This window comes from Homarus americanus, unplaced genomic scaffold, assembly GCF_018991925.1.
Source record: "Homarus americanus isolate GMGI-L3 unplaced genomic scaffold, GMGI_Hamer_2.0 scaffold40047, whole genome shotgun sequence".
Lineage (NCBI taxonomy): Eukaryota > Metazoa > Arthropoda > Malacostraca > Decapoda > Nephropidae > Homarus > Homarus americanus.
Genome location: NW_024741731.1, coordinates 354,799 through 371,342, shown reverse-complemented (window position 1 = coordinate 371,342; position 16,544 = coordinate 354,799). Strand labels below are relative to the sequence as shown.

Sequence of the window (16,544 nt, the reverse complement as noted above, 5' to 3'; positions counted from 1 at the left end):
TTAACAGATCCTTAAGCAGCACATTCAGGAGTACCTATACTGAAATTTTGAACAAAATCCATTTTTTGGCCGAAACTGACAGAAATTGTAAGTCTTATGCCTTAAAGGATTTTTGGCTAAAAATACTTTTTCTCTCTGAACTAAAATTTAATGTGCCTAACTATTTAAGTACATCCAGAATAATACACAAGCACCAAGAAATGACCTCGAAAACCCATAAGTGGCGAGTAATTAGCATTGCAAAAGTAATTAAAATATTCTAAAAATCATTTGAACATTTTCTAAAAGCCATTTGAACAAGTTATAATCAAGATATCAAATTTTGGTTAACAGATCCTTAAGCAGCACATTCAGGAGTACCAATACTGAAATTTTGAACAAAATCCATTTTTTGGCCGAAAATGACAAAAATTGTAAGTCTATGCCTTAAAGGATTTTTGGCCAAAAATACTTTTTCTCTCTGAACTAAAATTTAATGTGCCTAACTATTTAAGTACATCCAGAATAATACACAAGCACCAAGAAATGACCTCGAAAACCCATAAGTGGCGAGTAATTAGCATTGCAAAAGTAATTAAAATATTCTAAAAATCATTTGAACATTTTCTAAAAGCCATTTGAACAAGTTATAATCAAGATATCAAATTTTGGTTAACAGATCCTTAAGCAGCACATTCAGGAGTACCTATACTGAAATTTTGAACAAAATCCATTTTTTGGCCGAAAATGACAAAAATTGTAAGTCTTATGCCTTAAAGGATTTTTGGCCAAAAATACTTTTTCTCTCTGAACTAAAATTTAATGTGCCTAACTATTTAAGTACATCCAGAATAATACACAAGCACCAAGAAATGACCTCGAAAACCCATAAGTGGCGAGTAATTAGCATTGCAAAAGTAATTAAAATATTCTAAAAATCATTTGAACATTTTCTAAAAGCCATTTGAACAAGTTATAATCAAGATATCAAATTTTGGTTAACAGATCCTTAAGCAGCACATTCAGGAGTACCTATACTGAAATTTTGAACAAAATCCATTTTTTGGCCGAAAATGACAAAAATTGTAAGTCTTATGCCTTAAAGGATTTTTGGCCAAAAATACTTTTTCTCTCTGAACTAAAATTTAAAGTGCCTAACTATTTAAGTACATCCAGAATAATACACAAGCACCAAGAAATGACCTCGAAAACCCATAAGTGGCGAGTAATTAGCATTGCAAAAGTAATTAAAATATTCTAAAAATCATTTGAACATTTTCTAAAAGCCATTTGAACAAGTTATAATCAAGATATCAAATTTTGGTTAAGAGATCCTTAAGCAGCACATTCAGGAGTACCTATACTGAAATTTTGAACAAAATCCATTTTTTGGCCGAAAATGACAGAAATTGTAAGTCTTATGCCTTAAAGGATTTTTGGCCAAAAATACTTTTTCTCTCTGAACTAAAATTTAATGTGCCTAACTATTTAAGTACATCCAGAATAATACACAAGCACCAAGAAATGACCTCGAAAACCCATAAGTGGCGAGTAATTAGCATTGCAAAAGTAATTAAAATATTCTAAAAATCATTTGAACATTTTCTAAAAGCCATTTGAACAAGTTATAATCAAGATATCAAATTTTGGTTAACAGATCCTTAAGCAGCACATTCAGGAGTACCTATACTGAAATTTTGAACAAAATCCATTTTTTGGCCGAAAATGACAAAAATTGTAAGTCTTATGCCTTAAAGGATTTTTGGCCAAAAATACTTTTTCTCTCTGAACTAAAATTTAATGTGCCTAACTATTTAAGTACATCCAGAATAATACACAAGCACCAAGAAATGACCTCGAAAACCCATAAGTGGCGAGTAATTAGCATTGCAAAAGTAATTAAAATATTCTAAAAATCATTTGAACATTTTCTAAAAGCCATTTGAACAAGTTATAATCAAGATATCAAATTTTGGTTAACAGATCCTTAAGCAGCACATTCAGGAGTACCTATACTGAAATTTTGAACAAAATCCATTTTTTGGCCGAAATGACAAAAATTGTAAGTCTAAAGCCTTAAAGGATTTTTGGCCAAAAATACGTTTTCTCTCTGAACTAAAATTTAATGTGCCTAACTATTTAAGTACATCCAGAATAATACACAAGCACCAAGAAATGACCTCGAAAACCCATAAGTGGCGAGTAATTAGCATTGCAAAAGTAATTAAAATATTCTAAAAATCATTTGAACATTTTCTAAAAGCCATTTGAACAAGTTATAATCAAGATATCAAATTTTGGTTAACAGATCCTTAAGCAGCACATTCAGGAGTACCTATACTGAAATTTTGAACAAAATCCATTTTTTGGCCGAAAATGACAGAAATTGTAAGTCTTATGCCTTAAAGGATTTTTGGCCAAAAATACTTTTTTCTCTCTGAACTAAAATTTAATGTGCCTAACTATTTAAGTACATCCAGAATAATACACAAGCACCAAGAAATGACCTCGAAAACCCATAAGTGGCGAGTAATTAGCATTGCAAAAGTAATTAAAATATTCTAAAAATCATTTGAACATTTTCTAAAAGCCATTTGAACAAGTTATAATCAAGATATCAAATTTTGGTTAAGAGATCCTTAAGCAGCACATTCAGGAGTACCTATACTGAAATTTTGAACAAAATCCATTTTTTGGCCGAAATGACGAAAATTGTAAGTCTATAGCCTTAAAGGATTTTTGGCCAAAAATACTTTTTCTCTCTGAACTAAAATTTAATGTGCCTAACTATTTAAGTACATCCAGAATAATACACAAGCACCAAGAAATGACCTCGAAAACCCATAAGTGGCGAGTAATTAGCATTGCAAAAGTAATTAAAATATTCTAAAAATCATTTGAACACTTTCTAAAAGCCATTTGAACAAGTTATAATCAAGATATCAAATTTTGGTTAACAGATCCTTAAGCAGCACATTCAGGAGTACCTATACTGAAATTTTGAACAAAATCCATTTTTTGGCCGAAAATGACAGAAATTGTAAGTCTTATGCCTTAAAGGATTTTTGGCCAAAAAATAGATTGTGTTCAAAATCTCAGTGTAGGTACTCCTGAACATGCTGTTTCAGGATCTGTAAACCAATATTTGATATCTGCATTACTACTTATTGAAATGACTTGCAAAAGTAATTAAAATTTTCTGAAAGCCATTTTAACAAGTAATAATCCAGATATCGAATTTTGGTCAACAGATCCTTACTCAGCATGTTCAGGAGTACCTATACTGAGATTTTGAACAAAATCTATTTTTTGGCCAAAAATCCTTTAAGGCATAAGACTTACAATTTTTGTCATTTTCGGCCAAAAAATAAATTTTGTTCAAAATCTCAGTATAGATACTCCTGAACATGCTGAGTAAGGATCTGTTGACCAAAATTTAATATCTGGATTATTACTTGTTAAAATAGATAGATAGATCGATGGTGGGACACGGACATTTAAAAAATGTATATATATATACTGTATATTTTTTTATTATCTTATTTTATCTCATTTTCTTCATTTTACTATAGGGCCTAGTCCGTGGCCCACCTGAGAACCACCCCATGGCCCACCAGTTGAAGACCACTGCGGGCCTATACTTATTGTACAGGGGCCCTTATGGTTGTGAATATATTATATAATGAAGGGGAGGCAGCGCGCCCATGAACACTCCCAGGTGCAGCAGCGCCTCCATGGACACTGACAGGGGCAGCAGCGCCTCAAAGGACACTCCCAGGGACAGCAGCACCCCCAGGGACCCTCCGAGGGTCGACGGTGCTCCTGTGGACCCTCCTGAGGATGGTGGAGCCCCCCAGGTACCCTCACAAGGGCTGCGCGACCCCCAGGGACCCTCCTAGGGGAGGCGACGCTACCAGGGGTCCCCAGAGGAACTCTGGCATGCTTGTTCGCTGTATCATATATATTACATACTTCCAACAAGCCCTTACTGAACTATGATCGATGGATTATTCATTTATCCCCCACCAAATTACAACCAATAGGAGAAGAGAGCAGTCAGTCAACACACCACAACTTATGTTTTCTATTGAATATTATTCTTCGTTACCTACTTCAGAATGCGATGATACTGGAAATGCGATGGGCGGGGTATTTATTTATATTTGCATCTCCAAGAGTTCTAAATAGTGCAATAACTACTGCTCCCAGTGGCCCTAGAGGTCTGGCGCTCCCAGTGGCCCTCCTAGGGGCGGTGGTGCCCCAGGGACCCTCCGAGGGCGGTTGCTGCTCCAGGAGCCCTCTCAGGGGCACCGGCGCTACCGGGAACCCTCTCAGACACGCCAGCGCCCAAAGGCCCTTTGGGAGGGTCCCTGGTTTTGCCACTGTCCCTGGGAGTGTCCCTGTGGGCGTCACTGCCCCAGTGAAAGTCCCTTGGGGTGCCGCTGCCCCTGGGAGGGTACCTGGCGGCGCCACCGCCCTTAGGAGGGTCACAAGGGGCTCTGCCGCTTTTCGGGGGGTTCCTGGCGGCCCCACCACCCTTTGGAGGCTCCATAGGAGCACCGACACACCTGGGAGGGTCCCTGGGAGTGTCCCTAGGTGCGCCAATGCCCCTGAAGGAGTCCCTGGAAGTGCCGATGTTCGTGGGAGTGTCCCTGGGTTCCCTGCTGCTCCTGCGAGGTTCCCTGGGCATGCTGACGACACTGGAATATTCCCATGGGGCGCCACCGCCCCTGGGAGGACCCTTAGCGGCTCCGCTGCTTTTGGAAGGGTCCCTGGGGACGATGACGCCCCTAGACTGGCCCCTGGGGTTGCTTCTGACCATGAAAGGGCTCGTTGGGCGCCAGTGCCCATGAGAGGGTTCCCAGTGGCTCCGGCACCCCGAGAGGGTTCCTAGAGCTGCAACCGCTCCTGGGAGGTTCCCTGGGACCGTTGTCGCCCCTGGGGCACTGCCTCCCCTAGGTGGACCCCTGGGTGCGCCAGACCTCTAGATCCACTGGGCACAGTAGTTATTGCACTATTTAGAACTCTGGGAGATGCAAAGTTAAATAAATACACCGCCCATCACATTTTCAGTATCAAAGGTAACAGAGAATAATATTCAATAGGAAAACATAAGTTGTGGTGTTGTGTTGACTGACTGCTCTCTTCTCCTATTGGCTGTAATTTGGTGGGTTAAGAGAGCATGCCACCAATCAGAGTTCAGGAAGGGCCTTCTGGAAGTATGAAATATATGTGATACAACGAACAAGCATGCCATAGGTCCCCTGAGGACTCTTGGTAGGGTCCCTGGGGTTGGCGGCACGGCTCCAACAGTTGAACAGAAGAAGAGCCACCCCAGGTATGAGAGCAGTACTCCAAGTTAGAACAAATGAATCCCGTATAAACTTGAAGCAACAGCTCAGGAGTTAAGTAGCTACGGCATCTATATAGTATTCCCAGCTTATGGGAGACAGCATTAGCAATGTTGTGGATGTGTGGCTTCCAGGACATATTAGAAGAAATGGTGAGGCCTAGCATATCTATTTTAGAATTTGGCAGAATAATTGTATCCTGAAATGTGATTGGTGGGAGATCTTCTATTTTGGAAAGTGTAATTGGTAAATACTATGTTTTATTACGATTGAACAAATTAAGTACTTCCAGAATAACACCAAAATTTAGCATGTGTAAGCAGTTTTTCCTCAAACACAGGTGTGCTTTTTACATTCTCTCTTGTGAATGAGGAAAATTCTTCATTTAATGCCTCTGTCTTATCCTGACCTGAGTCTAACTACCTACCATTTTCAAGTTTCAGACATGATAATTACAGGTACTGTAGTGTATCGCAGTATGCCCAGACATCTTTAATTTAAATTTTCCGTAAAGATAGGAAACCTGAGGGCTTGACTTGCCCTTATTTGCAATTTGCCTCTGGGACTCTTTTTCTGCCCTCCCACACTCTGACTTGACTTGGCTCTTGGACCTAGCATACACCCTTCTGTCTTGCTCATTATTTGTCGCAGCCTATTTCTTGAAATTCATACACTTTTTCTTAACTTTGTTAACTGCCGCATAGTTCATGTGTAATGGTCTCTTAGTGGTCCTGAAGCCAGTGGATTTGGTCTTGGGTACATGCTCATTAACCGAATAGTTCACTGTACTAAGAAGTATAGGTAGACCACCTCATATCCAGCAATCAGTAAGCCGGTTCCACCGCTGGTTCGGACATAAATTGGCCACCTGAATTTTAAATTTCGCGCTGGTCTCCTCACCAACCCGCCGCTACTGTTTTGGTGGCGCCACTAGCAGACTCGGCTGTTGGCACGGTGCTTGAGGAGCGGCAAGTTATTCTTCATTGAATGAAGGAAGTGCTTCTCGTGGTGTAAAGCACAAACACCATACGTCGTCTATACAAGATAAGGTTGAACTTCTCAAAAAACTCGACAGTGGTGTGTCTGTTCGCAGCATATGCGACTTGTATAACATTGGCGCTTCCACAGTGTATGACATAAAAAAACAGAAAGGAGGCTGCTCCAGTTCTTTGTTGATAGTGAATCAAAGAAACAGATGTCCATAAGGAAAACATTGAAAGATGGAAGATGTTCACAGCTAGATAAAGTGGCTTAAACTTAGCGTCAGTGAAGGTGTGGAACTGTCTGGGGAGATGGTGAGGGAGCAAGCAAAATTATTTCATGCAGAATTAGGAATAGATTATGCATGTGATTATACTGAAGGGTGGCTTCAACGGTTCAAGCAGCGACATGGGATAAAGCTTCGTGCAGTGTGTGGTGAAAAGAGGTCGGCGGACAAGGAAGCAGCTGCTGCGTTTGTGGATGAGTTCGCTAAGTAAGTTTCGGATGAAAATTTAAGTCCCGAACAGGTCTACAATGCAGACGAAACCGCCTTATATTGGCGTTGTACTCCCAGGCGAACACTGACTACTGAGGATGCAGAATCACCAACAGGTTATAAAGCATCGAAAGATCGTGTCACTGTGTTGGGCTGCTCTAATGCTGCAGGAACCCACAGGTGTAAGTTGTTAGTTATTGGCAAAAGTTTACACCCCAGAGCCTTCAAAGGTATGAAACAGTTTCCAGTTATTTACCGTGCTAACAAAAGGGGATGGATAACAACTGACATTACATTGGATTGATTTGAACATTACTTTGTTCCAGCAGCGAGAGCTCATTGTGACTGTTGGTTTGAACAAAAACTTTAAGATAATGCTGATTTTAGATAAGTGCTCTGCGCATCCAAAAGCAGAACTCTTGTGAAGAATAATGTTTACGGTATATACCTGCCACCTAACTGTACGTAATTAATTCAACCCCTGGACAATGGCATATTACGGTCTTTGAAGTCTAAATATCGCTCCAAGTTTATGAAGCGGCTACTGAATGCAGTTAACTCTGGTAAACCAGTAAAGGAATTTATGAAAGAATTTAATATGAGAGATGTGATTTATGGAGTTGCTAATGCTTGGCAGTCAGTAGAATCAACATTGAAAAATGGATGGCATAATTTGTGGCCAGCTTTAATGTTCAGTTCTGCACCTGGTGAGGAAATTGGAAATTAATTTACAGGATTTAGGGTTTCAAATCAAAATCAGATTGTACGTGAACTGCTTTCTTATGCTCAAGATCTCAGTAATCCTACTGCGAAGGAAGTAGCATCGAGGCTGAATGCAGATAACATTAACTAGTGGATGGGTGTTGATGATAATGAATCAACTGTTCACCATTATACTGATGTTGAAATTGTTCAGATGGTTGTAAATCCAGAGACAAACAACAGTGGGGGAGAAAGTAATGATGAAAACGAGGAAGAGGTAGCTCAAAAGAATGTCCATTGATAAGTTAGTTGAGCTGACAGGTGAATTGATAAAAGGTCTCGAGCAAAGCAGTTTTATTACTGAACAGGAAATAATGAATGTTTATATGTTGCAAAAAAAACTAATCAAAGAAAGACCAAAATACATGAAACAGGTTAGCTTGCAGGATATGTTCAGAAAAATAGCAGAGAAATCTGCAAGACAGTAGTCAACACTCTTTAGATGAAACACAAGTGTCTTGATGACCCCCCACTTTCAGACGTGTAACTCTGCTTAGTTGTACAATCCAACTCTTTACATTGGAAGTGGCAATAACCAACCTTCTGATGTAAGTAAATACAGATAACTTGTAAGGTATTTTGCCTATACGTACAGTTGAGTCTGGATTTACACGGTTTTGGTTTAAGCCTTGCCAGAATTGAAATGCTTGATTTACGTGGCAAATTTGGTCATTTACGCGGGAAGCGGCGCGGGCAGGGTGCGCACAAGGTCGGCCAGTCATCAAAACATTACCGAGTTCTTCACCCGCCACGCACCACAGCCGGCCCAAGTCAGTGATAGTGATAGTGAGGATATGGACTTATATGGACTTTGAGAGGTTTGACAAAGAGGCCCAGCGCAAGCCTCTGTGGTGAATAGTGATACAATTGATACAAGTGATACAGGTGAGGGCCAATAATCTGCCCTCTGCCTCGGAACCAACCCCCCTATCCCCGTCTGCCCAGCCATCTTTTCTACTAATGTACGTGTTAAAAAACCTAATATGATTGATATTTCTCTTAATTATTAATTGTGTGTGCATACCATCATAAAATTAAGATGTTATTTTGACCACAGGGTACGTATTGTGTCGGAAAAAGTGGAGTTTGGGGGTCGTCCCAGTCTCTACTTCAATTAATCCCATATGTTCTGTTATTTCATTTGTTGTTTCTTTACTTTTTAATATCCAACTTGTACTATTTACAGAGTATTTTAAAAGTAGGGTGAGGTGGTTATGAAGTGGGTTAGAGGTGTTTATTTATTTAATCCTAACCTAACCATCTGTGGTTCGGCAAAATCACTAATCCGGCACTGCTCAGGTCCCAATCAATCCGGATTTGAGATGGTCAACCTGTATTTTCAGAACATAATTACAGAACCTATTTACCTGTGAAGTGTCCATTCTCTTCTGTATGAGGCCAATAAAGTTCACTTTCTCCTTAATTTCTGCAACATCAACATGAAATAATTCTGCAAATGATTTATTCCCAGGTATCGTTCTTTCTTCTTGTAATCTTGTAGAATGTATCTTAGGGTTCCCACAATACTGTACCAGGTCCTCTCGATACATTTCAATGAACTTCAGTATATCATCATATGTCCACTTCATTATGCATGCACCTGGAGCATAAACGAACAACAAATCAGCATTCAGACATTCTGTGCACAAACACGTTACCCTCTAATGAACCAACAACCACTTGAACATGATTCATATGTGCTTGCTCACATTCGAACATGCTTAAGCCTCCAACCACATCTAGCACCGAACATTCACTTTTTTGCTAGGTCTAGACGCACCTTAATACCCACGCACTTATATGCCTGTTGTTTTTTCAGGTATTCTCAACAGTCACTGGTAACACTACAGACTGTCTTATAGATATCTTCACACCACACTTGCTGAACATCCTAATTTAAGGTGGATATAATGAGGCAACTTTGCATGGTGTTTGTAAATGCTGAGAAACAGTATGTTAAGACAAACAGGAAATAAGTGCATAAAATTTATTTCACAATTAAAATACTTCTTCCCATACTGAGAATTCTTTGTTCAAGATGAGAAGTAGCAAACACATCCTTTACATTCATAATTAATACTCTTGTATTTAATTCTATTCATTACAGTGGTAACAAAAACAGTACCTAGTATAAATTCAAACTAGGAAAATGGCACAAACAAACTGTACATCTATCTATTTTAATTGAACAGATTTTTAAGAACATATTTATTCCTTTACAACTCATGTATAAAATACTGTACAAGATAATTAAGTATTATGACCATTGTTTTATCTCCATTACCTGAGCTGGTATTCTTGATATTCCCAGCAAAATGAAAAAAAAGATGCTTCTATAACCCTTTATTGTAATACACAACCTCTGGTGCATCAGGCAGCTGCCGGATCTTGTCCTGGAAATTAAAATAACGATAAATATTGTGAAGGAGAAAAAAAAGAGAGGGACGAGGAACGAAGAATGGAAAGATGGAGACGAGAGGGAAAGAAGTAGGAAGGTAGGAAAGGAGAGAGGAAGGAGGAAGAGAAATAAAAGAAAGAATGGACGAGTTGACAGTTCTGAGTGATACGGTATATATAATTTGTAATAAAAGTTTAAAGTCCTGCCATAATAGTCGAAATAAGTTTATTTCTCTTGAAACAGGGCCGCCATTTGCAATGACTTCACCACCTACCCTGCAGACAACGCACGGATGGAGATACGAGTCAATTTAGAAGTAATGACATTGTCTGGACTTTGTTTTGATAATGCCTGATGCTAGGTAAACATGACAACATAAGGCTGTTATTGTTTTGATAATTCACCAATGAACCACTGGGATATATCATCATTTATATTAATTGATGGATAAAATTTTACTTTAACTACCACAAGTATTTGGATGCTTAGATAGGCTATATTGGGAAAATTTTAAGTTTTGGTCATCCCTGTACATGTAGACTATGTTTTTTCCTGATGGTTTGCGATGTGTTATGAATGATTTAGACCTTGATTTCTCTTGGAAATCACTAGCTTTGAGTTACTAAACCCTTACCTATGTATGTTAAGCTAACCTTATAACTCATCATACCCTAACCTAGCCTAACATATGACCTGTATTTTCTTATACGATCGAAAAATGTTTTGCGACAGAAATCTCGGAGAGATAAATTGTCTCATTGTTTAAAGTATTTAATCCCATAGTAAGAATCTTAAGGTTGTCCAGATGACCAAAATCCAAATACACTAATACCAATGTTGTTTGGAATGTTTATACAGTACTTTGAAATTTGTAGTAGGGCAAGTAATATCCAGTAAAGCACAATTAATTATCTAATAATATTTATTTACAGAGCTGATCAGCCGAGAAGGTTGACAACTACTTCCAGGGTTTATCAAGCCAGATGAAAGAAATTTACCAAAAGCAGATGTCATTATGATAGTAGAGCATTACGAAGAACTCTGCCACCCAGCAATGAAGCACGTTAAATTACATCTGTCATCTGATCATCTCAAGCCCATTCCCTGGCCGTCCCTAGTCCTTCCACAACATTAAATATAGACATTAGTGACGAAAACTTACATTTTCCAGACATGAAATAGAGAAGTGATGAAAACTTCCATGTTGGAGTTATAGGTCTTTTGCACCATCTTGACACCCAGTAAGTAAATACACACCAAGATTCTTGAGCAGTAATTTATTTTAACCTAAAAATAAGGTAGGCCTGTACAGTATATATCAACATTGTATATGGCCACAAGTCCTGTATTTCTGCTGGTAACAACTCACACACCACAGCTGGCTGCCTCGAGGCTCCCGCTTTGTGGCTCGCACTAGTCAGTGACGTTGCAAACAGAGCTTTTTGCTGTCACGTGACTTTTTAGCAACTTTAACCCTTATTTTTGACACATTTTGGCCTAATTTATTAAAAAAATATCATTACTATAGCGAATTAAAGTGTTTTCTTTACCCATCTTCCGAAAAAATTACGACCGTCAACTCGTCCATTGGGAGGCAGAAGAGTGTTTAGAAGCGGCACCAAAGATACTGAATGAATGGGCCTTCAATACGAAGGAATATGGAAAGAGACAGAAGTAATGAGAAAAAAGATAGGAGGCTAAAAAGAGAAATGGGGATAGAAGAGAAAGAGAGATAAGTATAGTAGAAAGAGGGAAGGAAGAAATAGGGGTAGGCAGAGATGTAGGTGGAAAGAAATGGAGAAAGTAGAGAAAAGTCAGAGAAAGAAATGAAAGTGTAAAAGGAAGAATATAGAGCAAGGCTAAAGGAGAGGGAAAATGGGAGAAGACAAAAGGGAGGAGGCTATGAGAAGAAAATAATGATACAGAAAGGTGAGAGAACTGGAAAGGAGAGACATAAAAGAGGAAGGTGTTAGAGAAGGAAGTAATAAAATGGGAGAAATGTAGATATAGAGAAAAGGAGGCAAAGAGGGGGGGGGGGGTAATAAAGGAAGGATGAGAACAGAGAAAGAAAATCGGATAGGATAATGTGTGAGTGTAAAATGAAAGTCAGATCATTGGGTATGACTTTGCTTGGGAGATTGGTATCCCCGCATCCCCTGAGCAACGCTCTTGTGCATTATGCAGAAGACCCGACAGCAGCACCCTTATCCACTACCTCCTAAGATGTCCCCACACACAACGCTTCCGTGACGCCTGCTGGACCACCACTCCACGACCCCCTGACGGAGACACAATGATCCTCCCCATACTGGCCAGATATTTTGTAAATAATATTGAATATGTGTTAAAGGAATATCCTTCCTTCCTTAGGCTTTAGTAAGCCCCTTTATAATATTTATACTGTATATACTTGTCACACTTGCCAGATGCTTCTGGTGTCATTGTACAGGGGTACCTAGTGACAGCACTAGGATCCCGCTTCCTCTATCAAGGAATAAACAATTGAAATTGAAAATTGAATTGAGAATGGAAAAAAAAAATGATGATGGATAAGGAGTCTTCTCTCTTTGCCCTTCATTTTCTATTCTTATTTTTTTCACAGTCACACGAAAAATAAAAATAAAGTGGACAAGTAAGGTGGTGGAATAAGGAGAACAACTTACTCATGTTTCACCATATTTTTTTTTTCTCTCTCTCTCTCTCTCTCTCTCTCTCTCTTCCCTCTATCCTTGAACTTACTGTAGGAAAAATACTGGAAAAAGTAGATAGATTGGAAATGGCAGTGAAAGGCAGAGAGAGCTGGAAGATGCATTTCCCTGATCAGGCTATTCCTACTATACTATCTTTACCCCTTCCTAAAAAGATAAGGGGGCAGGAGGGGTGAGGGGCAATGGTCAAGGAATAAGATAATATTGTACAAAACCTCTCACTGCATTCTTCACACTTCTTCCAAGAAATTTGACATATGACGAGCAAGAAAGGAGAAAGTTAAATATAGAAAGAGAGGGGATACAAAATGGAAGAACAAAATATACTGGAGATATGATTCCAAGCAAACATGATGCGGAAGCCAACTAAGGATTTAACTTCAAAACTCTCTAAAGGTTTCAGCTTCGAAGTCATGGGCCTGGTTTTGGATTTTCTTTACATGGACACACGACCATATTGTGACATCACAGTTGAGCTAATCCCAAATGTTTCTGTTCACACAATGACCTGACCTGTTAGGAAAGCCCAGGTGCATGCTACAGCCTCAGTGACATAACAGCTGAGCCCTTCTATTTCTATTGGTCTAGTCTCACAATGACCTGACCTGAACCTTGAACAAGTACTACCTCAGCCCCAGGTATAGGTCGTTCTCGACATGCTGAATCAGTATCTGAGATCGAAATAATTGTCCCTGGGGTAAGAAATGTTTATAATTTATTGTGCAAATTACTTGGACGACACTTCATTATCAGAATTCCACCTTTCTGGCCATGGATCCTCAATCTGCGCGTCAAGGACTACCTCTACGTACTAATTTTTTAAGCAAAACTTTGACACAGAAAATGCTAAAATTAACAAGGGAAATTAATTATAAAAATTACAAACTCCAGTAACTTTTAGATGAATTAATTATCAGAATTTCAACTGGTTGATGACAGATCCATAAACTACACATGAAGGAATACCTATAGGTCATCCTTGACATGCTGAATCTTGATCTGTGGTTGAAATATTGAAATTTTGATAATTAATTGTGTTAATTTAAATCTTAGGATGATTCGCTGCAATTATTCTCTGTGACTGTTGTCTGTCAATTATTATGTTTATATGATATCATGTATATCTCGTAGATTTTTCGCATTACTGATTCGTTATGAGTAATGAATAAAATAAATGAATGAAAAAATAGATTTATAAAATGAATGATGATGACTAATAAATAGATAAATTAAATTAATAAAATCAATGATGATGAATAATTAATTCATGAATAAACAAAAACAATGAATAATATAACATTTATAAATATACTGTATACTGTTAATATAAGCAACTTTATCAGCCTACAGAAAGAGTCAAAATAGGTACTGAACAAAACCCCAGTAAAAGTGCAAATTAGGACAAAAGTCAATCATATTCAGTATTAATGCTTCTAAAGATCATTAGACTCATAGACTACCCTAAATGGTGACACTAAGTTTCAAAAACATCATTTAGGTCTCAGGTCATGTAAGGCAAGTTATATTTTAATAATTTTGGTTGTGATACTTCTTAAAGAGCTATGTACCATTTTTATGTGTATTACTTACTCGCACTTCTGGCTCTAAGGAAGATACTGCAATGGATGACTTTTGAGGGAAGAGTGCACAGCAAGCTGGAGTGGCAAATGTGAGGCACACACCGCACAGACCCACTTGCAATGGGGCAGATAGCCATGGTAATCGTCGTAATGTACCACGCTTTTCAAGTATATTCATGACGATAGGTGGGAGCACTGAAAATTAAAAAATTGTTATAGGGCTTTCATAAATTTTAATTATATTAAAGCTACCTGGTACATGGAATAATATTGCTTATAAGTGTAAAGTAGCACTAACCTTATGTAAAATTAATGAATAGTATCAAATTGAATGCTTGTAAAACCTAATATAAAATGATTCTTATATTAAAATAAAAACAAATTCTACATTCCACTGTCAGGAACAACTGTTAAGAGAATGCTACAGTAAGATAGCAGGGTTTCTCAGCTTTCAAGAGAAAACCAAGCTAATTCAAGAGAGAATCTAAACTGAAGTACTACTGTAAACTTAATATATTAACCTACTGCACTATATTTTTAATGATAAACAAAAAGATGATATAGTTTTCACTCAATCCCTGACAGACAACTGAGGCTGTATCCTGTAGCTCAGTTATGTCTGATTCAATTGGTTATACAGTACAGGTATACAATACTGTACTGTGGATACCGAACTAAGTTATGAGTGAAAAGGATAATTGGTTAAAATTATACCTGCAATCCAATATTATCTGCCACTCCCTATGAATGGTGAAATGAAAACTCCCTAACAAGGCCTTGATAAGGTGAAAAGCCAACTCAGTGCATACCACAAGAAAGAATGCTCTATCTTGAAATTGAACCTGCCTTTCTTGTGTTGTCTACGTGAGCATTACCAACTGTAGTATGGTGCCGAAGTGAAATACTATAAAGTTTTAGATGAAATTATTTAAAAATCAGCAAAATTTCTTGCAGTCATAAATAAGGACACACTAAACAAGACATGTGCTTTTTCATTTTGAGATAAATCAGTTACAGTTCTACTGACACTATCTGGAAACAAAGTCCCTTACAAATGCAAAATTAAGATCACAAGCAAGAACACAAACATGTAGCAATAGCATTTGTGTATCAAAATTTAAATAAATCAATAAAGGTGATGTCGAGAGGGCAGATAAGCAACTGGCTCCCTATACGGCCTCCTAAAAGGAACATCATCATCCCACACAATACAATACCATTTATGGATCTGAAAAAGGCATAAAACTGGGTAGATCAAAAGGAACTGTAGAAGTTGATCCAGTTTTATGGAGTAGGAGGAAAGCTGCCTGATGTAATAAAGGCATTATATAATAGTGTTAAAGCATGTGTGAAGGTAAACAGAGGGATAAGCGAGATCTTTGAAGTGAAGTAGGAGTTAGGAAGGAATGTGTGATGGCCCTATGGTTATTCAGGAAATTTATGGATGGAGTGATGAGGGAAATGAAGATAAGGGTAACTGGGGCAGGAGTTGTGGCCATAGGTAACATTACTCTACATGGATGATACACTACTTTTGTGGAGTGTCAACAGGAACTGCGCAAGATGGTGAATAACTTTGATGGGGTGTGAAATAGGAAGAAATTTTAGATAAATGCTAGGAAGGTAATGGATTGTGGGACAAATTATAAACAGAAAACTTCAGTAAATGGGTGAATTACACTGTAGAATTATGATTAAGATTGATATACAAAAGAATGTTAAAGATCTTCAAGTACAGTACCATATTTGGGATTGATAATAATGAAGTGATGGAGAGCATACCATAATTAGAATGCTCACTACATGGGAGATGGGTCATCTAACAGTTGGGTTGTACAGTACAGTATTACCTAGGGATAGAATGTTAGCTTGAGGTAAATAAGGAATTTTGAGATAATAAAATATTCATACTTCCTCCCCTAACTTAACCAGTTTTCAGAGATACAGTTATCCCTCGCTATACAAATGGGTTAGGTTCCTGAAAACCATGTGTTAAGTGAATTTTCGTATAGCAAATAAAAGAACATATGGGAAAAATAGGGTTCGGTTCCCCAATGACAAGAAAACCCCAATATCATACCCCAAAAAAACATGAAATAAGTTCCCAAACAACATAAAAATACCTAACTAATGATAAATACTGTAGTACACAACTACAGTACCGTTATTTACTACCTAACACATTGAAAATATTAATTAAATTCAATCTGCTGTAGTTGAAAATATCAGTTAAAACCATTAAGGAATAGCTAAATCAGTTTAACACAGTCGTCACTTGCAAAAACACTG

At 38.0% G+C, this 16,544-nt stretch overlaps 2 protein-coding genes across 12 annotated transcripts in view; both read right to left on the bottom strand.

The window, feature by feature from the left end:
• Positions 1 to 4,222: 4,222 nt before the first annotated feature.
• Positions 4,223 to 4,669, bottom strand: LOC121876025 (basic salivary proline-rich protein 4-like). Its single transcript, XM_042380877.1, has one exon. It carries the CDS (start codon positions 4,667 to 4,669, stop codon positions 4,223 to 4,225), a length of 447 nt encoding a protein of 148 aa, XP_042236811.1.
• Positions 4,670 to 8,732: 4,063 nt separating this feature from the next.
• LOC121876026 (sideroflexin-1-like) overlaps positions 8,733 to 16,544 on the bottom strand; it is a 30,281-nt gene continuing 22,469 nt past the window's right edge. For 9 of the 11 annotated variants that reach the window (XM_042380887.1, XM_042380885.1, XM_042380880.1 and 6 more), the window contains exons 8-9: positions 14,266 to 14,450; positions 9,543 to 9,962 (exon numbers count right to left, since the gene is read on the bottom strand). In XM_042380887.1, coding sequence (XP_042236821.1) covers positions 9,903 to 9,962; positions 14,266 to 14,450 — 245 coding nt within the window. In that variant the 3' untranslated portion in view covers positions 9,543 to 9,902. Of the gene's footprint in view, positions 9,170 to 9,542; positions 9,963 to 14,265; positions 14,451 to 16,544 lie in introns of those variants that run through there. The other 2 variants (XM_042380879.1, XM_042380889.1) reach the window with 2 other exon arrangements.

Bases quoted from the DNA above. Each gene is read 5' to 3' on its own strand.
- LOC121876025 (XM_042380877.1), bottom strand. From the start codon at position 4,669: ATGCCCAGGGAACCTCGCAGGAGCAGCAGGGAACCCAGGGACACTCCC.